At 43.4% G+C, this 26386-nt stretch overlaps 2 protein-coding genes and 1 long non-coding RNA gene across 20 annotated transcripts in view; 2 read left to right on the top strand and 1 right to left on the bottom strand.

The window, feature by feature from the left end:
- Nucleotides 1–10194, bottom strand: part of TRANK1 (tetratricopeptide repeat and ankyrin repeat containing 1) — a 48231-nt gene extending 38037 nt beyond the window's left edge. For 7 of the 9 annotated variants that reach the window (XM_085538126.1, XM_085538128.1, XM_015854209.3 and 4 more), the window contains exon 1: nt 3220–3300. The gene's annotated coding sequence lies outside the window, so the exon portion shown is untranslated. Of the gene's footprint in view, nt 1–3219; nt 3301–10022 lie in introns of those variants that run through there. The other 2 variants (XM_085538127.1, XM_085538123.1) reach the window with 2 other exon arrangements.
- LOC146762072 (uncharacterized) lies at nt 8622–11288 on the top strand. The gene is made up of 2 exons (XR_014942912.1): nt 8622–8724; nt 9344–11288. It is a non-coding gene; the product is annotated as an uncharacterized LOC146762072 (long non-coding RNA).
- A 303-nt stretch (nt 11289–11591) lies between these two features.
- On the top strand, nt 11592–25399 carry MLH1 (mutL homolog 1). Of its 10 annotated transcripts, none has more exons than XR_014942909.1 (19): nt 11592–11748; nt 11927–12017; nt 12306–12404; nt 12659–12732; nt 13200–13272; nt 14575–14666; nt 16132–16174; nt 18184–18272; nt 18457–18569; nt 18747–18840; nt 19775–19928; nt 20088–20464; nt 20942–21087; nt 22267–22375; nt 22482–22545; nt 23010–23226; nt 23861–23953; nt 24406–24519; nt 25042–25399. XR_014942909.1 is itself a non-coding variant. In XM_015854215.3 (19 exons), exons 1-19 carry the CDS (start codon nt 11633–11635, stop codon nt 25207–25209), a joined length of 2274 nt encoding a protein of 757 aa, XP_015709701.2. In that variant the 5' UTR covers nt 11592–11632; the 3' UTR covers nt 25210–25399. The 10 variants fall into 10 exon arrangements, 9 of the variants coding, with proteins under 9 accessions (XP_015709701.2, XP_085394259.1, XP_085394261.1 ...); XM_015854215.3 differs by having other exon boundaries at nt 23010–23174; XM_085538133.1 differs by having other exon boundaries at nt 23010–23279.
- The last annotated feature ends 987 nt before the right edge of the window (nt 25400–26386 follow it).

Here is a 26386-nt window from a genome sequence, read left to right as displayed (position 1 = left end):
TGACTAGTGGGGCAGACCCACGGACCCACAGACCCATGGACCCACAGATCCATGCCCCAGAAAAGGGGAAGGGGGAGGAGGGGAAAGAGTAGGGATATGGGCCTAAAAACAGCGGCAATGATCTGAGGAGAAACAAACTAATTGACTAAATATGATATCAGAATGCAAGATAACACATCATAATACAATAGAATTAAATTGAAGCTAATAAATCAAATAAAATGAGAGAGCACCTCAAAACCACAGGCCTTACTCTAATGCTGAAGGTGAGATGGCGAGGGAGCACACATGCTGTCGAGATGATCAGGAAGGGAAAAGGAGTGTCTCATGATTTACATACAGTTTTATCTCTCCCTCTGAACGAACAGACCTCTGAGGGATGCAGTTCTTCTTCTCTTCTGAGACATGTATACCCAGAACTATCAACGACCCCACAGAACTGGAGCATTAACTCTTTAACTCCTAGTGCACTATGTGATGTTATGATATGGAATACCAGTAACAAAAGTCATAAAATCATGACACCTTCTAACTTTTTTGTTTGGCTCCTGAGACCACCAGAATGGCTGTGGCAGCAAAATGAAGTACATCCACTTATGCTTTAAGAACTACAACACAAAAATATGTAGTTAAACCAGGAACAATCAGCTCCAACTTCTACTGTCGTCTCTTGATTTTTGCTGGGATAGGATTAATTTTCTTGTTCCATCTCCATCCAGTTTGCATGTTTTAAGATACAACATCTCCTTAATCCCTCCTCCTGCGTTTTATCATTGAGCTTGACATGGTGCAGCACGGAGTATCTCCTTGGGGTTATCTGCCTGTTTGTGTCCCCAGCCAAACTCTTGTGCACCCCCAAATCTATTCACTGGAGGACATAGTGAGGAACGGAGCAAAGTGAGGCTGTGCAAACAGTGCTCAGCAACAGCTAAAACAGCAGTGTGCTATCAGCATTGTTTTGATCACAGACCTAAAACACAGCACCCTGCCGGCCGCTGCCAATATTAACTCCATCCCAGCCAGACCCAGTGCAGCATTGCCACAAGAGCATGATGCCACCAAGGACGGACTGCTACATCACCACAACCTGCTTGACACTGTCTGTCCAGGTGGTCTCACTGCTATACAGATGAAGAACGATGCATATGCATCTTCTTAATGACAGGGCAGACCCAAGAAAAGAGAATAAAAACATAAAATGAGCAGGTTATAGCTTGAAGAACCTGTGCTCTGCCTAGCAGGCAGTTTAGATAAGTCTACCTTGAATGCATGCACTGCCACGCATAGTGAAAAGCAGAAGGGCACAGTCAGTCTGTGACTGACCTGTGGCACACACACACCACATACTGGGATACAGTTAGTACAGACATCTCGATGTTCTGTTACTGTCTCGAATGCTGTGTACAAAGCAGATAAGCAGAAGATGTGTGCAAGGCCTGGATGAAATGAGGGAAGCTGAAGACAAACATGGGCAGACTCACGCACTGCTCCAGAGCTCATTTCTAAGCAGGACTAGCCACAAAAACCTCCTGAGGTCCTCCTCCTCCTCCAGATAATGCTGAGCATCGGTTTCTATTTACGCACACTGTTATAAAGCAATTATTACTCATAACTAAGCCCAGCTGACTGATAACTCCGGCTCCTCACACACCAAGTGCACGTAGCCAACCCTGCTTGCAGCTTGTCTCTCTTCAGAAGCACAACCAGCCACTGGGCCACAAAAGAAAGGACCAAACCCAGCCCAAGCACAGAGTGAGCATGCCGCCTTGCAGCAACCCAAGCAAAATCTAAACATTAGGTTGCTACTAAAGTGTTATCAGTGAATCCTCAAGAGGTTGGATTTATGGCTGACTCACATGCATGAAAGGCAGTAGGCCACGAAGCAACATTCAAGCTCAAAGTGGGTAGATTTGGGTTAGATATAGGGAAAAAAATCTTATACAATGAGGGTGGCGAGGAACTAGATCAGGTTGCCCAGTGATGTTGATGGCCCATCACACAACCTCGCACATGGGGACTGCCCTTCTTTGAAGGCTGCGTTGCAGTTGGCAGCGGTGACAGGCTTGGCTTTGCTCCCCGGCAAACCTTGTTTTGCTAAGTGAAACAAAACAGATTTCTTCTTTCAGTTTCAAACGATCCTCCCTTCTTTGTAACCTATCAGTAATAAACTACACCTCAGAGCAACCCGTCCAAGAGGGAGGTATTTACACCGCTGCCCTTGTTTACTCAGCCTGACGATGTTCCTGTCATCAAACAGTGCTGACCCAGTAAGAAAGCAGCAATAACAAATGGGCTCTAGATTAGCTCAATATGATAAAACTCCTGGAAAGCTGAATAAAACTGGAAACAAAGAAACCCAGCGAGATTCCCCTAACAGCAAAGCCTTCAAGCCTGTGCAGTTTGCAGCCCACACCTGGCAAGTTTCATTGCACACAGGTAAAAGCTCCACTAAGAAACTCTCCTCTTAGCACATGTTCTTGAGGAAGCAGAGCCTGTTCCCACTTGCACTAACCCCACGTTATCAACCTGCTAAGTTAATTTTTCTGTAAATCAGGCAATAAATACGAAGGTAACAGTTCTTTTGGGTTTAGGTGCCCCAACTCCCTTTCAAACGAACAAGTCTGCTTTGAAGCGGCCACTCCGCGACCTTATACACAGCACTGTTTTCCAGGGAAAGGATCCAAAACCCCTGCAGACAATGCTCAGCCGGGGGGCCATGCCAAAGCGTTTCTCTTTCAGCAGCACACATCTACCCCCTACCCCCCCCGCTCCTCCCTCCAGGAGAGCTGCAGGAAGGCCGGAGGCACATCCAGCTGCAGGGCAGGAGGAGCAGAACGCACCCTGCCTCCCCTCCGGCCGCCCCACGCACCGCCTGGCAGGCTTCCACCCCGCACGGCCACCCCTCATCCGGGAACTACGGCCCCGCTCCGGCTGCGGCAGCCACACAGCGGGTTCAAGGCGAGTTCAGGCGGCCCCGGCACGGCGGGATGCCGCTCCTGGAGCGCCTCTCCCCATGAGACGCGAGCAGAGCCGTGCCGAGACAGACAAGGCACGCCAAGCCACACAGGGCCGAGCAACGCACGAAGCGGTGCAGGGCCGTACGATGCACGCAGAGCCCGCAGCGCCCGCCCCGACCACCGCTGGAGCTCCAGCCCCGCACGGACATGGCGCAGGGCAGGCGATGCCCCACCGCTGCGGACACGGAACGCCAGCACTTACCCGCTCGCCGCCGAGCGACGAAGCCCTCGGGCTGCGAACCCGCCGCCGCCTCAAAACACGGAGATGTCGCGGTCCCGCCCCGCGCCCCTCCCCGCGCATCGCGTCACGCGGGGCCGCCCGCGGGAATCGAAACCGGGAGACACCGGGCACAGCGCTGGAGCCGCGCCGACGTGGGCATCGTGCCCGGGGCGGCACTGAGGCGGGACGGAACACAGCGTGTTGTCTGCACTAAGAACGAGGCTCTTGCGTCGAGGTTCTCGTGGGGATCCTCATGCAGGCAAAGAAATGGATCAACAAATGATTAATGCTTCATAGAAGCGTGTAAGTTGGAAAAGGCCATCCAGATCACCACGTCCAACCACTACATAATACTGCCAAGCCCACCGTTAAAGCATGTCCCTAAACTCCATATTCCTAAAGCCAGCGTCCACACGACTCCGAACCACCTCCAGGGATGGGGACTCACCACCTCCCTGGGCAGCATGTGTTTCAAGCACAGACCACCATTCATGTGAAGAAATCATTCCCAGTATCCAATCCAAGCATCCCCTGGCCAGTCCCTCACATCCTTATCACCCGACAAAAAGAGACCAATTTAGCTGACCAATTCATGTCAGCTAAAGCACAATGAGCCCCTTCTGATCCTCCTCCAGACCGAACAGCCCCAGTCCTCTCAGCTGCCCCTCACAGGTCTCGTTTTTCACTCCATCAGACTTGGTGCTCTGAACACATTCCAAGAACTCAACCCCCTTCTCACAGTGAGGGGCCCAAAACTGGACACAGCAGCCTCACAAAAGTTCATACAATAACATATTCTCCTTGAAGAACACTTACACAGATCTATGTCACCAAGGGCCACAATCTGACATTTCTGACTAAGCATCTGTCAGCTGCCCATGTACTGGCTAGGAAACAGGTACAATGCCAACCTTGGCATGGGCATTGCTCTCCTTTCACTCCATGATGAATGCTTGGAATACTGGGAAAAGCCACTGTTTAAAGAAGTGGTCAACACTACAGCCAATAAGGCTGTTTAGGAGCAGCATGGATACCCGGTGGGAGGACTGCACACTCCCCTGAATGCACTTGTTTACTAACAGATCTAAATCAAAGTCCACAGGTGGGATTTTTCAGTTCTTATGCAGCAAATGTGCTGCTAGTCCTTAAACAGGGTCAGTGGGATAGAAATGCCTGGAGGAAGGACTGGCTGACTGGGATGGCTGCACCTGGCATTCCACTGAACCCTGAGCTCCCTCTGGTTGTCTCTGGTGGGATGCTTCACTTCAAGAACCCTCCTGGTTCTGCTGCCTTTTGGTTCATTGGGGACTCTGACCTGAACACTCATAGGTAACAGCCTCTGCTACACCTGTCTGCCAGACACTCCCATTGCCAATGAGAACTGAGTCTGCAAATTATGGCATTTCCTGATTATGAGCAGCAATGTAATGAATAGAAACTGAAGAATGTGGACCTATTTTGGGAGGCAGCTTTGCGTATTTGCATGCCCAGAGGGCAGGGCAGTCATGATGCATGTGGGGTGATACAGGTGCTTCAGTACACTGGGTGGAGGTGCTCATAACATCCAGCAAGGCAGCATATAATGACACATAAAGCCTTTCTACCCAGCTCCTAGACCCCTTCCACCACTGCATCTCTACGTAAGTGATGCCTCCAGGTATTGCAGCTATGAGGAAAAAAGCTTTCAGCGTGAGTGTGGTTTCATAGAGACATCCACACTGCAGGATGCCTTTGACTTTAACAGGGTATCTCCAGACTGATGGAGCAATGCTCCTGATGAACCCATGTACACCCTAGTTTGTTTCTGAGGCCAAAAACTTGTCCCAAAGAAATGAGTATTACTTCAGAGCGATAGCTTTAAAAGAATTTGCAATGGAATTTCAAGCACATAATCAGTAGAGGATATTGCAATACAACCAATGGTAAGCACCTACCTATTTAATCATTTTGCTTCTAGTTGGCCTACTGCTGAAAAATCCCTTCACATCTGTGCAGTATAATCCTTCTTGCCTATTATCCCTTCCTGCTACTCCATTTCCTAAAGATCTGGTTGCTTAACTCTACCTGCACCAGCATCACTGGTCCTTTTGAGCTGGGACTGGAGCCCTGTGACAGCCAGCACTGTGTATCTAGCTAGGAAAGCAATATAATCTCTAACACCCATTCCTGCTGTGCATGTAAAGACTGGCCTGGGGATGTATCTCAGCTGGACTTTAGCCTGGTTGTTGATACCAGCATGACAGTTATAGCAGAAGGAAATGAAACTCATTTAGTATCACAACTAGTTGTCTCCTTTCTCTGGTATGAGATTTACGAGAAACTGACAGAATCAAGTGATAAGAGGGCAGGAGGAGCAATAGATCCTCATGAGTCCCTTCCAACTTGGCATACTTTGCAATTCCACACTCTAGCACAGGAATGTACAGGGAATGGGGTCTTATCAAGAGAGAAAAGCAAACAGCCTTACCCCATGAGAAACAGAGGGATTGAGCCTGGGTGACAGAGATGGAGAGGAATGCTCCCAAAAGAGATGCCCAAATACGAAGAGATGTTTAAACATCAGGAAACTGGTCAGGAAACTGCACAGGCTGACCAGGACAGCTACCTCAACTCTGTTCTAAGAACAAACATTCTTCTCCTGGCTGCAATCCAGACGAGATTGGCAGGAATTTCTTTCTTTGTTTTTGCAATGAGAGCATGCCAAGTTTTAAGCAGCAAGTGTTTGTTTTTACTGCCAACAGCAGGCACTGTCACGGGCGCGGAGAAGCAAACAAGCTTTCCCAAATGTCTCCTTTTTGCTTAAGCAATTCAACCCCTTGAAAGTAGCTTGTGACACTGGTTACCAGCTGTGGTTGGAGAAGGACACCTTCTGCCACCTATCCTCCAGGGCTATCCCACAGCCAGCATGAGCCCTGCACCCCAGGGCCACAGTGCAGCTGGCATGGCTGCTTATGTAGTTACTGTCATATTAATTGAAGCAATCAGATACACTCTGATTACCTTGAAAAGTGAAGGGGGTGTCTTTAATTTAATGCCTGAGTGCTACCTGCTCAAATGTCTCACCAAGTTTTCCACAGTACTTTTAATTCTCCCATGCTCATAATCCTATTTAACAGGCAGGCAACAAGTTCTGAATTACATGCTGAGGGTGTTATTATCTAAAAGGCCTGTAAGTCTCTGCAAAATGTGATGCAATTTTTCCGCTCATGCCCCGGTCACCGTGCTCTTCTGATTACATGAACCCTCTAAAAAATAGCCACGTCTGCAGCACGTGGGCTCCCTCTGGTAGTACACATTGTTATTTACATTAGGAGTTTTTGTTTGTGTTTCCATTTGTCATTTGAAGCAAGGGCTCTGCAAAAACGAAACGTAAAAGTGAAAATTGGACAGTCAGCAGCCCTTCTGCCCTCTTTTAACACAAAAAGCCTCTTTTTACTTGTTACCATTTCCTCCTTCTTTCTCTTTCCCCTTCCTGCTTCCTCCACCAAGTCTGCCTTTTGCAACCCACAGCAGTACAGCACTGTAGGTAAACCACACACAAACCACATGTTGTTTGTATTCAAATACTGGTGTCAACACCATCATCAGAGCAGTGCAAATGTAGGTGCATCCAAAATCCTGTATGTGCTCTCAGCTGGTTGCAGCCCATGGTGCTGCTGCTAATCTTAATTTCCATCACAGAAATTGAAATAAAAATTCCCTAGGCCCTTCCTAGTAATTGAATACAGTTACAGAAAGTACTTAAATAGGATTTCTAAATTTTACAGCATGCAGGTCACTGACTGGAGACGAGAGAGCATGGTATATATCCTCCTTCATTTTGATATATATATATATATATATATACACATTTACCTTTTATCTTAGAAAGTTCAGCATAGAATCATAGAATCACAGTGTTGGAAAGGACCTACAAGATCATCTAGTCCAACCATCCTCTCATTACCATTGCTACCACAAGCCACTAAACCAGATCTTGTAGCTCCTCATCCAGATGCCTATTGAACGCTGCCAGGGATGGCAACTTCACTCTGGGCAGCCATTCCAGTGCCTGACCACCCTCTGAGAGAAAAAGTTTTTCCTTATGTCTAATGTAAACCTCTTCTGGTACAACTTGTGGCCATCTCCTCAGGTCCTGTTTGTTGCCTGGAAGAAGAGGCCAAGCCCCTCCTCATCACAGCCTGCCTTCAGGAAGTTGTAGAGTGCAATGAGGTCTCCCTTGGCTCAGGAAACACCGTGGAAACACGCCATTACTGTCAGCAGAAAAAAGTTTCCACATATTTAGTCACAAAATTAAATAAATATTTACACAATTCTACTCATTCAGCACTGGTGAGGCCACATCTGGATGCTGGGACCAGTTCTGGGTTGCCTAGAATGGGAGAGACTTGGACATACTAGAGTCCAACAGAGGATCACAGAGTTAATTTAGGGACACTTTGAGTCCCCCTCCTTGGAGATAGCCAAAATCCAACTGGACGTGGAACCTGCTCCAGGTGTCCATCTTGAGCAGGAATCAGACCAGGTGACTCCAGTTGTCCCTTCCCACCTCAGCCATCCTGTGTGGGAATGATCTCATCAGTTTGAGAAGGACAATCTCAGAATGGCTCTGACCTCTCTGAGAATCATGACTTACCTACAGCCAAGTAAATACGATTTTTGCTACCACAAGTAAGAGGGTGCAGGGTTTCCACCAGCTTGACAATACAGGGTCTCAGCACTTTCTTGGGTTATGCTGGCTTAAGTTATTTTGCCTTATTTTAACAGTGAAAGCAATTCTCCAGTGTTCAGGTTGGGTTTAGTTTAGTTTACTATAGTTTATATTGACAACATGTAGTTTTTTGTTTGTTTGTTTGTTTTTCCCTTTCCTGCATTAATCTGAAGTACGAGCAGTAGAAGAATTGCTACCAGGCTAATGTTAGTGCCCTGTTGCGTGTTGACTAGTCTGTCTTCATCTTCTTTAGCAGAATGATATGTTTCTTCAATGAAATGCAACGCTGGATGTTTTAAGGTCCACACAAACAAATGCTTTGCCTAGACAAATAAACTACAAAAAGAACTAATTTGTATTCAATCCAGTACATCCTATAAGGCATTATGTCCTGCTCTTATTTGCACTTGGAACCCAGAAAATGGACGTAACAAATTTCTTTCCTGACAGGACTGTGTACACACAGTATGATAACGAGAGAGAAATACCTGACATCTTCAAAGTTGTGTTCTCATCATGAGCCTCCAAAATCTGCTTTCTCTCAGAGCTCATAAAAATGGACCATAAACTAGGGGCAAAATCTTAACTGGGGCAATATTTCCTAGCAAACCACCTCTTGCAGAATGAAAATGCTTCAGGCTTTGTATAAAGGCATGTGACACATGTAGTCTTGAGCAACTCTCCTGCTGGTAGAATCATATTTTTACCCAGCCCTGAGCTGGAAGATACCGACTCACAACATAATGACTGCAGCTTAACAACTCATCGCGTGGCAGGTGAGCAACTATCTTGTTTCCATGCTTTCGATTTAGCTGGAAATGGAGTACGATGCTTCCTTCTTTCTCTTTCTTCCCTTTCTTCCCTTCCTTCCCCCTTTCCCCCCTTCCTTCTCTCCCTCCCTTCTTCCCTTCCTCCCTCCCTCCCTCCCTCCCTCCCTCCCTCCCTCCCTCCCCTTCCCTTCCCTTCCCTTCCCTTCCCTTCCCTTCCCTTCCCTTCCCTTCCCTTCCCTTCCCTTCCCTTCCCTTCCCTTCCCTTCCCTTCCCTTCCCTTCCCTTCCCTTCCCTTCCCTTCCCTTCCCTTCCCTTCCCTTCCCTTCCCTTCCCTTCCCTTCCCTTCCCTCCCCTTCCCTCCCCTTCCCTCCCCTTCCCTCCCCTTCCCTCCCCTTCCCTCCCCTTCCCTCCCCTTCCCTCCCCTTCCCTCCCCTCCCCTTCCCTCCCCTTCCCTCCCCTCCCCTTCCCCTTCCCCATCCCCTTCCCCCCTAACATTTATTTCTTTGCTAGTGTGTTTAGTAGTACATAAGAAGCCATCAGTAGCTGCAGTGCTATTGCTTGGCTAGCTTTTCAGTATTTATATATAGTCAATCATTTTAACAGAAATTTTGCGTTAATATTTTAGCCTGTATCCTAAAGCTGCATTAAATTCTCTGCAAGACCAGCGTATCTGTGTTCAGCAGTGCAAAGAGTTAAAAGAACTGCCTGGACGTGCTGGACGCCTGTCAAGACAAGCTGAAAAGTAACAGTACAGTAAATCAAGGTTATTCGGTTCGCATTCTTTCAGTTATCTCTTTCTAGCTAACTGGAGGCCACTTTAAGAAGCCGTCATAAATGTTGCTGCTGCTTGGCAGTAAAAACTGGAAGGAGGCTAAAAGATATAATTTTCCACTAAATAATTTTCCTTAATGGAAATTAGGAAATTAGAAGGGCAAATAAGAAGATGTTCCCATTGGTTGGAATATCACCTACAAAGAGAGGTGTTTCTTGCACAAATTTGATAAAAGTCTTGGCACATGGGATAAACAAGTACAACAACAACAAAATACCTCTGGAATGCTGCTGAGCTTGTTTCTCTTTTAGAAGACAAAAAAGCAAGCTTTTTTTGCTGGAGCAGTCTTCATGCTGTAGCTTCCTATTTTGCTTAGCCTACAGCCTAAAATACTAATAATTTTAACCTTTAACTTGATTTAATCAAGTTATAACTTCAGCAGATCTACAAGAATCTTTCTGCATGTTTTATTTCCTCTCCTGACTCCTGCTCCCCATCAGCCATCCTGGGTCCATGTATCTGTACCACTCACCTCCACTGCTGCAAGTGCACCCCAAAGGGCCCCAGCTCCCTGAGCCAGGCAGGGACAGGGAAACACTGGTGATGCTGTGAGATGGGCACCAAGAACTGCCGTTGGCAATCCTACCGCATAACTCAACCAAGGCCTCATTCAGTGCTCCCAGTTCTCACAGCTGTGCTCAACTGGAGTCCAGGAATGGATTCACACTGGACTCTGCTGGTGCCTGAATGCATAAAGGAAGGGTCAGTGAAATCACAGTCCCCTTTTGCTGACTTTACAACCTCTTGGTCAGTGACCTCACAGCCCACTGATGCATGTATTCGGGCACTGGCCTGGGCCTCCACCACTCTCCATCATTCAGTGATTTTCCTTCATAATGATGATACATTTGGGAAAATAGAAACTGCAGAAAATAGAATCTTCTTAAAGAGACACTTACTGTTTCTGGTTCTAGTTTGGATGCAAGACAAAGTGGTGGCAATCTCTATATCAGGGTTGCTTTTGCAGGCTGTTTTCTCACACTTACCTCTGCTACTTGCTCTATGGAACCTGCTTCAGATGATTAATTCTTGCTTGCAAAACTCCAGTAACTTTTAAATGTTGCAAATAGTATGGATGTAGTACTGCAGACTAGAAAACATGCTGTAAGGATGTTCTGTTTTGATAAGATACCCTCTGCAAAAGAAACACAATAATGAAAGTCAGGGCCTCCACACAAGGCCGAATTGTCTCTCTCTGGGATTAGGTTGGGATGCAACAGGCATGAGTCAAGATACTCCCCTCTGTCCTCCTTATCTTCTGCACCCCAATATAAATCATTATAAGACAGGCCGGCAAAACTTATCTCTATCCAAGGACGAACAGATGTTCAGAAATAATGGCTGAGTGCTGAGAGAGCAAATGTTACAATTTCGGTACCAATAAATTACTTCTAATAGGCATTTCCCTACTGAGCATGCATCAGTGACGGAAGTTCATGTAGAGGACAAGCAAGGAAGATCACTGAATGAAGCAGAAGATTGTTGGTTGGACTATCATGATGCTAGAAGGATGCTAGATGGTAGAAGAGACCATAGAATAGAAGACTGGAGAGCTCATAAATGACTACCTGAGATAGGCGTGTATCTGTTAATTGTCTCATGTGTAATTGATGAATATGTATTAATTGTGGAAATATAATGGATTCTGAATCATGTGACCTTTGAAGGCATTATGGTGGAAATATCCTCAGTGCTTCTCAGCACTATAATAAACATACCTGACTTAACGGTTACAAAACTGCTGTTAAGTTTCTATACACCGACTTCTTTGATTCAATTCTTAAGAAACAAATATTTGCTTTCTATGCATTCACGTCACCACACGCAGCCCCACAATGGCCGCGCCCCTCACACGGCGTCGCCCAATGGCTGCTAGAAGCCCCGCCTCCGTCTCTCCTCTCCGCCAATCACCGCGCCGCTCCGCCGTGCCACCGCCTCTCGGCCCCTTCCCTCTACTTGCCGCGGGCGGGAAGACGTCCAAGTGATGGACATTCGTTTCGTCCAATCGCAGAGCTCCGTGTGCGTGGTGCGGGGCAGTGCTGTTGTTTGGAGCGGTACAGCACCGCGGGCCGCGCTTTTACCATGGCGCTGGTCGCCGGCGTCATTCGGCGGCTGGATGAGGCCGTGGTGAATCGCATCGCGGCCGGCGAGGTCATCCAGAGACCGGCAAACGCCATCAAGGAGATGATAGAGAACTGGTAAGCTCCTGCCACCCGCTCAGGGGACGCCCAACGGCTGTGGGCATGGCTGCTTTGTGGGGGATTTGTGCCACAGCCTGAGCACTTTTGAAGGAGTGTTTCCTAACATCCAGCATGACGTATATGTTTTTATTCACTAGAACTGATGTTCTCTAATGTGCTTCATTGGTTTCTGCAGTTTGGATGCTAAATCTACAAGTATCCAGGTAGTAGTCAAAGAAGGTGGTCTGAAGCTCATCCAGGTCCAAGATAACGGCTGTGGTATCAGAGTGAGTAGAGTTTAAAACAGACATTTGCACACTGATATTTTACCCATATTACCTCTTAAGGCTTAATTCAGTTTGTAAATATTCATGCTCTTGAAAAGACATGGAAAAATCAGTGGTGCTCAAGGCCTGGTTGGATGGGGCCCTGTGCAGCCTGATCTGGGTGGTAGCCCTGCCTATAGCTGCAGGCTGGAACTGTGTGGGCTTTAAGGTTCTGCCCAGCCTAAGTTGTTCTAGGATTTTCATGAAACAGAAAGCAACTATGAGAATTCATCTGTCTCTTTCACACAGAAGGAAGATCTGCACATTGTTTGTGAGAGATTTACTACCAGCAAACTGCAGAAATTCGAAGACTTGGCTAGTATTTCAACGTATGGGTTTAGGGGTGAGGTAAGCGCTTCTTAAGGTTTTGAAATTGTTCACTGTTTATAGTTATTCTTTTGTACTTTGTCATGTAATTTGTCATTCCCAACAACCTTTACAGAAGGTTCTGGTTTCTGAGAGTCTGTCTTGTGAATATAGTCAAAATATATTTCCATGTCTTTCAAGAATAAGTGGATTCTTAGGGATTGGTATCTATTCTTGTTTTCTGGAGTGAGAAGACATTTAATTGAGGCAAGGCCTGTTGCTTTTTCTTTCTCTAGGCATTGGCTAGCATCAGTCACGTTGCCCATGTTACGGTAACAACTAAAACAGCTGATGCAAAGTGTGCATACAGGTATGTTAGTTATGATCCAGGTAATCGTTTATGTCAACATCCTTTTATGCACAACAAAGGAACACACGTTATATGTAGAGTCAGGAATCTCTTAATAGTATAACTCAAGTATAAAGTGTAGCAGAAGAATTATTATTAGTGCAGGTCTGAATATTAAAGAGACTAAAGGACAATAATCTTACTATCACAGGAAAGTCTGAGTAGTGCGATTTCAAAACACATATCCTTTTACTTGGTACTTTTCTCTGCTGCTATTCTCACTTTCCTGCTTCTCCTGTGGCTGCAAAGGTTACTGAGGTCTTCTTTTCTCTAGCAGAAGGTGGGGAGTTGCAGTCAATCTCTAGCAAACCAAGTTCTCTGCTGGGAGGAGTACAGTGATAATGGGGTTTTTGTCCATTTATTTCTTTCTCCCCTTTTTTCCCCCTCACCTCTATTAACTGTTCAACAACTTTTTATTTTCTGCTTAGAGCTTCTTACAGTGATGGAAAAATCAAAGCCCCCCCAAAACCCTGTGCTGGAAACCAAGGGACACAGATCATGGTAGGTTGGTTTTGCACATTCTCCTGTTCACTGGTCTTTATATTTATTCCACCTACTGTTATGTGTTACAAGGTATATGACAGCATCACTTAGAACAATATTTTTGAAGTGTTTTATGTGTGCGCCTTGATTGCAGCAGCTGTTTTAATACTTATTTGCGTTTCATTAGAACAGTTTATTTGGAGAATCCAGTGCTATCTGCAATGGAAGATATACAACTTTCACTAGAAAGCAAATGTTGTCATTTGCTTAACCCGTGACAAATGTTTATGGGGTCGTGTTGGTTTAAAAACAGACAACAAAGAACTTATGTACTAAATTAAACATTGCATTTTATTAGGTGAAACTAAGCAGGTAAGGAAACTCTGAACATTGATCCTTCATAATGTGTCCTTCATGCTAGGCTGTGTAAGGATGGGGTCTGGAAAGCCAGGGCACAGTTTAATGCCAAAAAAGAACAAGAAAGGTTTCTATAGGTACCTCAATCAGAAAAGGAAGGTTCAGGAGGGCTTCCCCTCCCCTAACGAGTGACACAGACAAGGTCACAACAATTTTTTTTTGCCTTCGTCTTCCTTGATAACTGCTTGCCACACAGGCCTCAAACGTTTGCTTGGGTAAGAGGGGATTGGGGAAGCAATGTAAGCAAAGGTTAGGCTCACAACCACCTGAAGAACCTGAACATCCACAAGTCTATGTGGGTCCTAAGGGAACTGGCTCATGTAGTTGCCAAGCCACTCTCTGTGATACGTGAAAAGTTGTAGCAGTCAGATGAAGTCCCTGGTGACTGAAAAAAAAGGTTACAGCATACCTGTTTTTAAGAAGGGTAAAAAGGATGACCCCAGAAACTACAAACCTATGAGACTCACCTGGGGAAGATCCTGGAATAGATCCTCCTGGAAGCTATGTGAAGGTACATGGAAGGCAGGGAGGTAATATGGGAGAATCAGCATGGCTTGATAAGGCCAAATCCTGCCCTTTCCTTAGATATAAAGAAAAGTATTTTACAACGAGGGTGGAGGGCACTAGAACAGGTTGCCCAGTAATGTGGATGGTGCCCTGTCCCTGGAGACTTTCAAAGTGAGTCTGGATCAGGCCCTGGGCAACCTGGTGTGATGTCCCTGTTCATTGCAGGGGAGTTGGAATGGATGGCCTTCAGAGGTCCCTTCCAACTCTAAGGATTCTATGATTCTATAAACTAAAATGTTCTCAGAAAATTTTGTGGTATCTTTTCAGAAAGTAGTCTAATTGTATAGCTTTTTTTTTTTTTTAACTATCTTTAATTGTGATTTCTGTCTCTTCTAGGTGGAAGATCTTTTTTACAATGTAAATACAAGGAGGAAAGCTTTAAAAAATCCAAGTGAGGAGTATGCCAAAATACTAGAAGTTGTTGGCAGGTAAACTGAAATAAGCAGCTCTAATTCCTTTTGCCATGAAGAACATGGGTTTTTCCGAGAGACTGGTGTGTGTATGTGATACTGTGATGTTGTTGTTGCCTTTTGTTGTTCTGTTTTTTACTTCTTTTTTAGTGTACAGTGCTAGTTAACAGTCTGAGTTGACAGAGAAAATTTAGATGTTGAAAAACTATACTCAGTTCAGGTGTATCATTACTAAGAATCCCAGCAAACAAATGGAGATAGGCTTGAATAAGTGAACTTCAATTAAACTTGACTTGAATCCAAGTAAAAATTGAGTAACTGAATGTGAAAAAGAAAAAACTGAATGGTAATTTGACATCTTAAACAATATATATATATATATATATATATACACACACACACACACACACACATATATATTAAATATTTAAACACACACACACATATATATTAAATATTTAAATAATATATATATTATATGCATGTAAATATATAATGTATATGAAATATACTTGTGTATGTATATAATGTATATGAAATACGCATACATATATAATGTATATGAAATGCACACACACATATATATGTATATCACTTTAGGTACCAGATATAATGTTTCCTTATTGGGTTCGTTTTTTGCATCTCTCATGTGCAGTAATTTGCAAGCAGGACCTACACAATTTAACCAAATAAAACTGCTTTGCTCTCCCACTTAAAACAGAAGATACCAAAGAATAGCAGGGTGCTGTGTTAAGTTTTAGCTTCCTCCCTGAAAGAGCTTCTTAGTCTTCGCTGTAAAGGAACACTTCAGCCAGGAAGAGGCAGATCTGGCTGATGTGTGGTGGGCTGATCTGAAGTCTTGCTGAGTTTCTTCCAACTCAGCCTTCTACGATGGAGTAGTGACAACAGTGCACAAAGGCAACAACTGTTGTCATCTACATGAAGTTGTGGAAGGCCTTTGACATTCAGCCAAGGTTATGCAGCTGATATGTATCATAACTTGCCCTTGGATAAAAGGCAGCTGAACTATCCAGGTAGAGTAGAAGTCAGCCATTTTTCAGCCTTTTCTTCATACAGGTTGAGAGCTGATTAGATAAGCTAAATGATCTCAGTAGTAAAACTTCGTACTGAAACTAACCTAATGAGATCTATGTAAGTTGATTAGGCTTGTTGTTATTTTTTGTGGTTGTTTTCTTCTTATTATTTTAGTTTTCCTTGATAAATAAGATATATTCCTTGATAAAATAAGAATATTTTTTCCCTCCCTCATGGTTATGGGTGAGCTATAAACTGTTCGTGTTTTCTTGATAGCTGTTAAGTCTACAAAAAGCTTAGTTTGGCTTGAGTTGCATTACTGTCTAGCAGGAAATGACTTTTGGACCTGTTACCAGCTCCTTTTTCAGCATTCACAAACAGCAGCCCTTCATTCCTTTTTCTTTTGTGTACTGCAGTCTTATATTGACTTTCTTTTCTTTTTTTCCAGGTATGCCATCCATAACTCAGGTATCAGCTTTTCAGTTAAAAAGGTATGTAAATAAAGTCCTTATAATTTCACCATATACATATCTAGTCAGTTTATATTTATTTATATATTTATATACATATATATTTCTCTCACATGCACATAGGTGTGAAAGCAACAGCATAGTTGTACTGCCTCTTTCGCAGAGGGAATAGTATACAGCGTTTTACCTTGTATTGAAATGTTGAAGTGTACTTTGTTGCAGTTGAGTAGAAATCATTTTAGTGAACAGTAAACAAAACAATGTATTTCTCAGAAGTTTGGTGTTCTCTCTGTGATCAGCGTTTCGTTTGTTTTAGCTTTATTATAGAATGATAGACTGACTTGGGTTGCAAGAGATCTCAGAAGATCACCTACTTCCAACCTTCCTTCTGTAGGCAGGGCTGCCACCCACCAGATCAGGCTGCCCCAATGCTCCATCCAGCCTGGCCTTGAACACAGGGATGGAGCACCTATAGCTTCTTGAGACAGCGTATGTCAGTGCATTACCACCCTCGTGAATAATTTCTTTCTTATATCATTTTTTTTAGTTTAAAGCCATTCCCCCTTGTCCTGTCAGTCCCAAATAGAGTCCCTTGCCTGCTTTCGTGTAGGCCCCCGCTGGTTACAGGGGGGCCATTCTGAGGTCTTGTCAGAGCCGTACAACTCCAGCCTGTCTTCATAAAAAAACATTGCAGCCCTCTGATCATCCTCATGGCCTTCTCTGGATCTGCTCCAACAGATCCATGTTTTTCTTATGCTGGCAGCCCCTGAGTTGAATGCAGTGCTGCAGGTGGGGTCTTGAGAACAGAGCAGAAGGGGAGAGTCGCCTCCGTTGCCCTGCTGGTCATGCTGCTTTTGAAGCAGCCTAGGATACAGCTGTTACTGGGTTGCAAGTGCACAGAGCACGTTGTGTTTCTTTCTCATCAACTGACACCCCCAAGCCTTTATGGCTGCTCTCAGTCCATTCTCCACCCAGCCTGTATTTGTGCTTGAGATTGCCCTGTCATAGGAGCAGGACTTTGCATGTAGCCTTGTTGAACTTCATGAGGTTTGAGTAGGCCCACACCTTGAGCCTGTTAAAGTCCCTCAGTGTAGCATCACTTTCCTCCTGTCTGCTGACTTCACCACTTAGCTCGGTGTTGTTGGCAAACTTGGTGCAGGTGCACTCAATCCCACCGTCCGTGTTGCTGACAAGGGTGTTAAAAAGTGTCAGTCCCAATATCAACCCTGAGGGATGTCACTTGTTGCTGGTCTTTACCTGGTCATCCTACTGTTGATCACAACTCCTTGAGTGCAGCCATTAAGCCAGTTCCTATCCCCTGCATGGTCCATCCATCATATTACTGTCTTTATAGTGTGGTGTCAAGGATTTATGGGACAGTGTCAAATGCATTGCATTTGAAGTCCAGGTAAATGATGTCAGTTGAGATGATGCATCTCATCAGGTCTTGTAGACTTGTGCACCTTCAGGTTCCTTAGATGGCTTCAGACCTAGTTTACTACATGTGCAGTTTATTATTCTCCCAGTCCCTCCCTTTGCTATCTGTGACTTGGGCAGCATGGCTAGAGCACTCGAGTGAAGAATGAGGCCAAAAATAAAAGTAGTGTTTGAGTACCTCAGGCTCCTCCATGTCCTGTGTATCCATGCCTCCTCTTGGAGAGATCCTGAAGTCCACTGTTTATGAGCTGTTTCAGCCTTTTTTGAAAGTCTGGTTACTAACAACTACGTGAAATAGAACTGTGCAAAGTGCCTTCATTCTGTGATGTTCCTGACACTTATTTCTGGAGCTGCTTAAGCTCTTCAGTTTCAAAGATGAAGTATTAGCCTGAGTGGCTCTAATGTGGTCTAGCAAATTCTGCACTTCGGTGCCATTTTACATTTACTGCTTTTCTAAACACAAATAAGTAAATGATATAAACCATCCCATGACATCGTATCATTTGTTAGAAACGTTATTGCTAAGTTTCATGTGTTTCTGAAACATCAGACAGAACTGTGAACTGACTGATGGTCCTTTCTGGTCTCTTCAGCAAGGTGATACTGTGTCAGATGTCAGAACTTTATCAAATGCTACCACAGTGGACAACATTAGGTCCATCTTTGGAAATGCTGTTAGCAGGTATGTTGATGTCAAGTTTCATTTGGATCTGGAGTTTTCTAGTACATGTCAGTCCTGTGTTATCCTTAACCACAATATAACTACAAGGTAGAACAGTATGTTGCTACTTGTGAGGGCTGCTTGAGATTTGCATTAACAGAAGAATACGTTTTTTGTGTGTGTGTTTCTGTCAAACTGTCAATAGGGAACTCATAGAAGTGGGCTGCGAAGATGCAAATCTGGCCTTTAAAATGAAAGGCTACATCACGAATGCCAACTACTCTGTGAAGAAATGCATATTTTTACTCTTCATAAACCGTAAGTTAAAAAAAAAAAAAAAAGCAAAAGTAAACCTAAGGTAACTGAAGCTTGTGGAATATCATGCATGTCTTTTGAAGATGAAAAGCTGGAAGATATTGGTTTGAAGGATTAGTTAGGCACCATCTAATCTATTTCAGTGGCATTATTTGACAGTAGCGTTTGGTTCTGTTTCAGATCGGCTGGTAGAGTCAACTGCTTTGCGGAAAGCCATAGAGACTGTGTATGCTGCTTATTTGCCAAAAAGTACACATCCATTCCTATACTTAAGGTAAAGTAATAGGAAGAAGTAGCCTGGCAATACTGCAGAACACTTGAAATGAGATTTCAAGGTCTTGTCACCTTGTCGAAGTGCCTCATCACCAATGCACACAGCTTGGGAAAAGCAGGAGTTGGATGTCACTGTGGTACTAGAAAACCGTGATGAACTTGCTATTACTGAAACCTGGTGGGATAATTGACATGACTGGAATGTGGTTATTCATGGCTGCAAGCTGTTCAGAAGGGGCAGATGGGTAAGGAGGGGAAGAGGGATTACCCTCTACATCAAGAGAGGAATAAAGTGAGAAGAGCTGTCCCTGAAGAATGGCCATGAGCGAGTCAAAAGCCTATGGGTGAGAGTTAAGAGACTGAGGCAACAAAGGGAGCCTTGTGGCTGGTGACTACTGCAGGCCGCCTGATCAAGCAGAGCCTGCTGATGAAACCTTCTTCCTCCAGCTTCATGAGGCACCACGATTGCAAGCTCTAGTCCTGCTGTGGGACTCTCTCCTCCCAACATCTGCTGGAAAAGTAGCACAGCAAGCTGTAGGTAATTCAGGAGGCTTCTAGAATGCGTCAAAGAGAATTTCTTAAGCCAAGTAATAGAAAACCCCACCAGGGGGATGCAGTACTGGACCTGTTGTTCAGTAATACAGATGAATTGACTGGTGACTTCAGGATATAAAATATCTCTAAAAACATTTTAGTTGTCCAGTGGAGAGGTTGATTTAAGGTAATTTATGCAAGCTGACTTGGCTGAGATCAGAATAGAATTTTAATATACCTAACAAAATTGTTTGTAATGTAGCTTGAAGTTTTGGGATTGTTATGATTTCTTTTCTTAGAGTAATTGGTGCCTAGTTTGACAAATTCAATATTGAACCAATCTGTACCCTCTCTGCCATCCATGGGTAACTTAATGTTAACTTCTTTACAATGTTTTCCAGCCTGGAAATAGCCCCTAAAAATGTAGATGTGAATGTACACCCTACAAAACATGAAGTCCACTTCCTCCATGAAGACAGCATTCTAGAGCGTGTGCAACAACACATAGAGAGCAAGCTGTTGGGTTCTAATTCTTCAAGGATGTACTACACTCAGGTGAGGATGCATGTTTCAGGTGACTGCAGGGTTTCTGTGGGGTTTGGAAGTTACTTGCTTTTGAGCAGTAAGATGCTGTGAGAAACAGACATGATCTTTGTGTTGTCTGTGTGCTCTTACTTACGATTGATTTCTCTCCTTTCTCATATCATAATGAAGACATTGCTTCCGGGGGCCGAATGTTCTTCCAGTGAGGTGGTAAAATCAGCAGCGAGCTCTTCTACGGCTACAAAAGGAACCAGTGATAAAGTTTATGCACATCAGATGGTCCGCACTGATTCCCGAGAGCAGAAGTTGGATGCTTTTCTTCAGCCACTGAACAACTCCCAGAGTACAGGCCCCACGGAAGAGACATCAGGGGTTAATGTGGGACCTCCAGAGGGCACAGCTAGGCCACAGGATGCTGAAATGGAAGATGTGAGTGAGCTCCTTGAAACAGCTGATGTAATTGAAATGGCTGACGTTCAGCAGGATGCAGTGATGCCTGGAGGGCTGAGTAAGAGTGGACACTTGTCTCCTGAGAAAGCAGTCCCACGGTGAGTCTCAACTTTCCTGAGGTCCTACCTGTTTATTTCATGGCATCGCCCCGAAGTTGAAGGTTTTTCTCATCTCTTTGGACTGCTGCTTTCAGAAGGATGTTTTGTTCTGTTGTTTTTTCTCTAGAGTAACTTCTTACAGCATTTTAATGAGAAATCCAATGTCATCTGTGAACTGTAAAGTACGTAACTTGTGAAAAACTTTGCAGCAAGCACGGAAATCCCGTTCTAGTTACAAGGCAGGAAACAGTATAGATAATGATGCTGACTTTGCATCAGAGAGATCATATCGGTCTGCCTCACTTCACAGGTTCACCCTTCTGTGGTGTGATGGAAAGATAGCAACTACATCACAGCATTTTGCAGCTTTGCTTTATTAACATACAGTATATGAATTCAGCATCCCATCCGTCTGAGTGTGCTTTGCTCAAGTGATAGAAAAGTAGAACATCTTTCCTCTTTGTTTCTGTATTGCAGAAAGAGACCACGGGAAGACACAGATGTACGAATGGAAGAAGACACTGGAAAAGAAATGACTGCTGCCTGCACCCCTAAAAGAAGAATTATCAATTTGACCAGCGTGTTGACTCTTCAGGATGAGATTAGCAACCAGGCACATGAAAGTAAGCAACTGTTTTGCTTCTCAGGTTTGTTTTACCAAATCAAGATGATTGTTTGGTCTACCAAAGGGTAAATTTAAATAAGTTTAAAAAAAAAGGTGTCCCAGATTCTTTATATGTTTTAAGTAGTTGGTAAATCTCAACCTGCATCATAACTAATGCTGTAAAATCACAGCTTGAAAAACTGAGTTAATTAGCAATTTTCAAGCAAATGTAAGTTAAAATATTATAAGAAAATTGGCCTAGTTGCATGATTCCAAAAGAATTCATAAGGAGAACATAATAATGGAACAGGATTGATAACTGTATTATATATTTATCTGTCCCATGTACATAAGGGGAATTTACAAGAGACTGGAGAAAGAGTTTGGAAAAAGATGAAGAGTTTGCAGTTCTTAGGGTTGTTCCCTCTTCACTCCTTCAGTTGCTTTAAGAGTCGCATAATGACACTGAGTCACACAATGCCATATTATTCAGCTAGTCTGAATGTCGGCAATCTTGTTTGCGTTCTGTTGAAGTTACTGTGGTGTTTCTGGTAGCATAGGAACATAGGAACATGTTCCTATTAACATAGGAAGCTCCATGCAAATATGTGGAAGAGCTTTACAGTAAGGGTAACAGAACACTGGAACAGGCTGCACAGAGAGGTTGTCAAGTCTGCTGTGGAGATATTACAGATTCATCTGGACACCTATTTGTATCACCTATTGTAGGGAACCTGCTTTAGCGGTGGGTTGGGTTCGATGATCTCTTGAGGTTCCCTTTCAACTCCTGCCATTCTATGTGATCTGCTGTGGTGTTGTTTTATTGTTATTCTTTTTTCCCCCAGCCTGTGTTCCCTTACCAAGCTGTGGCTGAAGCAACCTGAGAAAGTCAAGTTATTGAAGTCAAAAGGAGAGACTTCTAAAAACTTGCATTTGCAGATGAACTCCTAACCTTTCTCATTTGTGCTTTAACACTGAGTATATGAATATGCAAATAAATAATTAAGATTTCAAAATGAATTGATAACTGGTAGCAGTACAGGCCTATATTAGAAGCTGTAGCGTAGCAATGTCTGACTTTAAACCAGACTTTAAAAGTCACAGATGACTCAACTGAATAAATTAGGGCAGACTTAGCAGGTAGGATATTAAACTCTTTCTCTTATTGTTTTCTTCCTTTTCCTCCCTTCAATTTCAGGTCTTCAGGAGATGCTGCGTGATCACTCGTTTGTTGGTTGTGTCAGCCCTCAGTGGGCTCTGGTGCAGCATCGGACAAAACTGTATCTTCTCAATACAACAAAACTCAGGTAATGAAGCTGTTGTATCCACGATGACCCGTGCTTTCCCCCCTCTTAATTACGATACCTTGGAGATACATGTGTTCATACAACAAATGTTTGTATTTCATTCTAGCCAGGAACTTTTCTACCAGATACTTATTTATGACTTTGCAAACTTTGGCGTTCTAAGACTCTCTGTAAGTATAACTTTACATTATATTCTCTATAAGATTGTTTATTTACAGTAACCCTGTCCCTTTATAGGTTCATTTTTGTCCACTCATAGGAGCGATGTGCCATTTTCCTTACAGCAATAGATTGGCAAACCTGTAGTAATTTTGCAGCTGCAGCTGTGGATTGTGATCCTGGCTGCTCCTGTGCTTCTCACTCTTCAGCAGGCTTTGCTCATACATCATTACAAATAATTGTGCTGTACTTTCTGTGCTGATCAGAAATGCTGTTGAATGATAGAGCTTATCCTGTGACCGTCAAAACTCTTTGCAGGACTGTGGACTTGTTAGAGTTTTTTCTCACTTTTTTAGACTGGTTGATGAGCTGATGTGCTCTGCAGGCTAGAAACTGTGTATTGAACTCACGTTATATGTGAAGGAAAAATCTGTCGTGTTGCTTTGATCATTAACAACACTTCTGCTTCTTTTAGGAGCCAGCTCCTTTATATGAGCTTGCAATGCTTGCTTTAGAGGACCCTGAAAGTGGCTGGACAGAGGAAGATGGCCCAAAAGAAGGCCTTGCTGAGTACATAGTTGAGTTTCTGAAAAAGAAGACTGAAATGTTGAAAGATTATTTCTCCCTTGAAATCGATGAGGTGACTGCTGCTATTACTCTTCACACTAAATGGTGCTGCAATTTGACATCTGGTAATAGCAATAGTTTTGCTTGCAGTGCTTACTATCTGCAAGAGCTAGCTCTGGTAAGACTTGGGTGGTTTACCCCTTTCATTAAAAATACTCAGGAATTAAGCTGCTTTTAAAGGAGGGCTATGCAAAGTGTAATCAACAAGCAGATAAAATACTTGAGTCATTGTTTCAGTAACCAGCCTGCAGCTTTTCTGTCCAACAAGGTGTGCAACATAACTTCAGCCCAGGCTGAGCTATGGGATCTCCCTTGCTTCTAACATTTGCATGTGGCCTGTTGCGTCTTTTATTCTGTACAAAACTGAACAGCTTTAGCAAGTGTGTCATATAACCTAAACTCCTTACCTCAGTATTCTCAGTGGAAATAGGATCAGCATAGTCAGGGGGTAGAGGAGGGAGCTGAGCTGAGCTCTCCCAGAGGTGAAAACTCTACACTGAAGCATTTCAAGTTAAACACCACCCCCATCCCTTTTCCCACAATGGCTACCTGAAATTGAGCTTCAAAAATCTGCAACTTCAGATACTCCTTAATGCTCAGTAAGTTTAGCAAGAAAGTCTTAAAACAGGTAACAGTTGTAGCTCATTCACTGCAAAAAAGCCCATATTTTTAACTGAAGCAGTAGTATTGCCTTTGCAGGAAGGAAACCTTATTGGATTACCCCTTCTCATAGACAACTACATACCCCTGCTGGAAGGACTACCAATGTTTATCCTCCGTTTGGCCACTGAGGTATGTTTCTGTAAGTTATTCATTTTCAAATATCTTTTTTAATTTAGGAAATAATTACGTGAACCAAATGAATTGATGATAAGCTGCAAAGGAAGAGCAGAAATAGATTAAATGTGCTGTTACATAGTTCAGGCACTCTTACAGTAGTTACTGATTAATTGGATTTCACCTCTACATTCATAACTACTAATTAAGTATATTTCAATTTGAATGCCTTCATTTTTACTCATTTCTGTTCACTGCCTTCACCTTACCAGCACAAAAACGGCCAAAGCATTATTCTGTACTGTAGGAAGCCTGCTTTAGCAGTGGGGTTGGTCTCTATGATAACTAGAGTCCCCTTACAATTCTGTGCTTCTGTGGTTGTTATTTTTTTCCTCCATAACAGGAATTGTTACCAAGTCTCTGGCCACTTATCCAGATTTTATTATATTACTTCTTTCTCCTAACAGGTAAACTGGGATGAAGAGAAGGAGTGCTTTGAAAGCCTAAGTAAAGAACTTTCTCTGTTCTACTCCATTAGAAAACAATATATAATGGATGAAACCAACCTGACACACTCTCAGGTACCATAGTATGTTACTATTTACTTATGTAACTAGCATTAGCAGGACAAACTTTGTTTTTTCTCCCCCAGACTACAGAGTTCTAATCCCAAATCTGCTTTTTCAGTGAAGTGAATCAAGTAGCAGTGCAGCATGTTTCTAAAACAACATTGCTCACTTTAACTGTTTGTACTGAGAGAACCTTTTAACACTGAGCATTGCAGTATACTTCATGTATACACTGGGCTTCAGTCCAGAAAGTGTTTTTTTGACCTGTTGAGCTACACTAAGCTTCTATAGGAGGATAAATATAAGCCTAAGAATGTAGTTTGCTTGTGTGTAAGTATCAATTTAATCATTCAGTTAAACTAGCCAGCTCAAGTGACATCACTCAAATGGATTTTTCAGAGCTTAAAATTAACTTGGCAGTGCAAAACGAACTCGAATATTAGCAGAGTTCATTTCAGCAGTCCCACAGAGTTGAAGTGCTCTCTGTTAGTGAAATAACTTCCATTTGTTCATCCCTTCTGTTCCACCTTTCAGAATGAGGATTCTGACTCTAGTTCACCGCCGTGGAAATGGACAGTGGAGCACGTTGTTTACAAAGCCTTCAGGACTCATCTTTTACCTCCTAAACACTTCACAGATGACGGCAACATCTTGCAGCTCGCTAACCTGCCTGACTTGTATAAAGTTTTTGAGAGATGCTGAGCAAGAAATTATTTGTATAGAACTGTGCATATCTAAAAAAAATATTTTACATTGTTTTATGTAGATAAAGTCTTGGAAGGGGGGGGGAGAGAGGATTTAATGACAGCAAACAGATGTTATATTTTTTTTCTTCAGTTTATCAGAGAACAGAAAGGATTTATTATGCTTCTAAAATAAAAGATTTCATTTATGGGTTGTGCGTCATATTTGCTTGAGAAGAGAATGAGCTGAGGCAGACTGAAGGGCAAGCAAGGAAGTGCTTTTACGTGGCTTGAGCCCTGAAGGCAAGATTATCAAACTCCTTTTGTTTTGATGATGCAGGTACTATCAAACAACAGTCCCTGTGAACGTCAAGAACATGCAGTAACTCTTCAGTGCAGGACTAGCTGATGTGGTATTTCAGAACTCTTGCTTGAAAAAAGGAGGATCAGTTGCTTCAAAAAACAAACAAGAGCACCAAGGCTATGGAGTAGAAATACTGTGATATATTTATCTCCCTGTGTGATAAATGCTCCCAAAGTGCATTGTGATTGCATGTGTTATACTGCCATCGCTATAGCATGCTTGCATTGTGATTTCAGCATAGTGCTGTATCGCATTTCCAAATCCAACTAACAGATGGCACTACAAATAAATCTGATATCAAACATGAGAAGTTTCCCCTATGGAGATATAGCTGGACAGTCTACAACTGTACACAAACATGCTCAAATATGTTAAGCATGGCAGGTGTTTTGCACACTCATGCTACATAAGAAATACCAACTCACAGTAACACTTCTCTGCAGGTTCCCAATACTCCACACAGAAAATTTTATCTTAAATCACTTGTTTTCCCCATTTTGGTATTTAATGGGAAACTGATTAAATAGTGCCATTAGTAACACCATGGTTAAATGGCCAGCGTATTTATTTCACCATCTAAGGAAGCTGCTATGGAAACGTACCTGACAGAAGTCAATGATCTCAGACCCTGCAAGCAGTGATTCTGAGACCCTTTGAGCTCTGCTAAAGTGCAGCAAACAGCGACCAGCACCTCCCCTGGACTGCGATATCTTCTCCAACCCTACGCTTCTGCTTCACCAGAAATACTGCAAAGCAGGGAATTACGTACACCCAAGTTAACGCATGAAGGACATGGTGGTACTTATCATTTGCTGGGCAGGTTCCTAATATT

Source organism: Coturnix japonica, chromosome 2 (genome assembly GCF_054131305.1).
Source record: "Coturnix japonica strain WE chromosome 2, WE-NBRP24, whole genome shotgun sequence".
Lineage (NCBI taxonomy): Eukaryota > Metazoa > Chordata > Aves > Galliformes > Phasianidae > Coturnix > Coturnix japonica.
Note: the sequence above shows the minus strand (reverse complement) of the source record. Positions and strands in the feature narration are given on the sequence as shown.

What these genes read in the sequence shown, in the direction of transcription:
- MLH1 (XM_085538133.1), top strand. Translation starts at nt 11,633, where the DNA reads ATGGCGCTGGTCGCCGGCGTCATTCGGCGGCTGGATGAGGCCGTGGTG. An exon ending in TAGCAACCAGGCACATGAAA is followed by an intron (nt 21,088 to 22,266) that starts GTAAGCAACTGT and finishes CTTCAATTTCAG; the next exon opens with GTCTTCAGGAGATGCTGCGT. An exon ending in CTCAATACAACAAAACTCAG is followed by an intron (nt 22,376 to 22,481) that starts GTAATGAAGCTG and finishes ATTTCATTCTAG; the next exon opens with CCAGGAACTTTTCTACCAGA.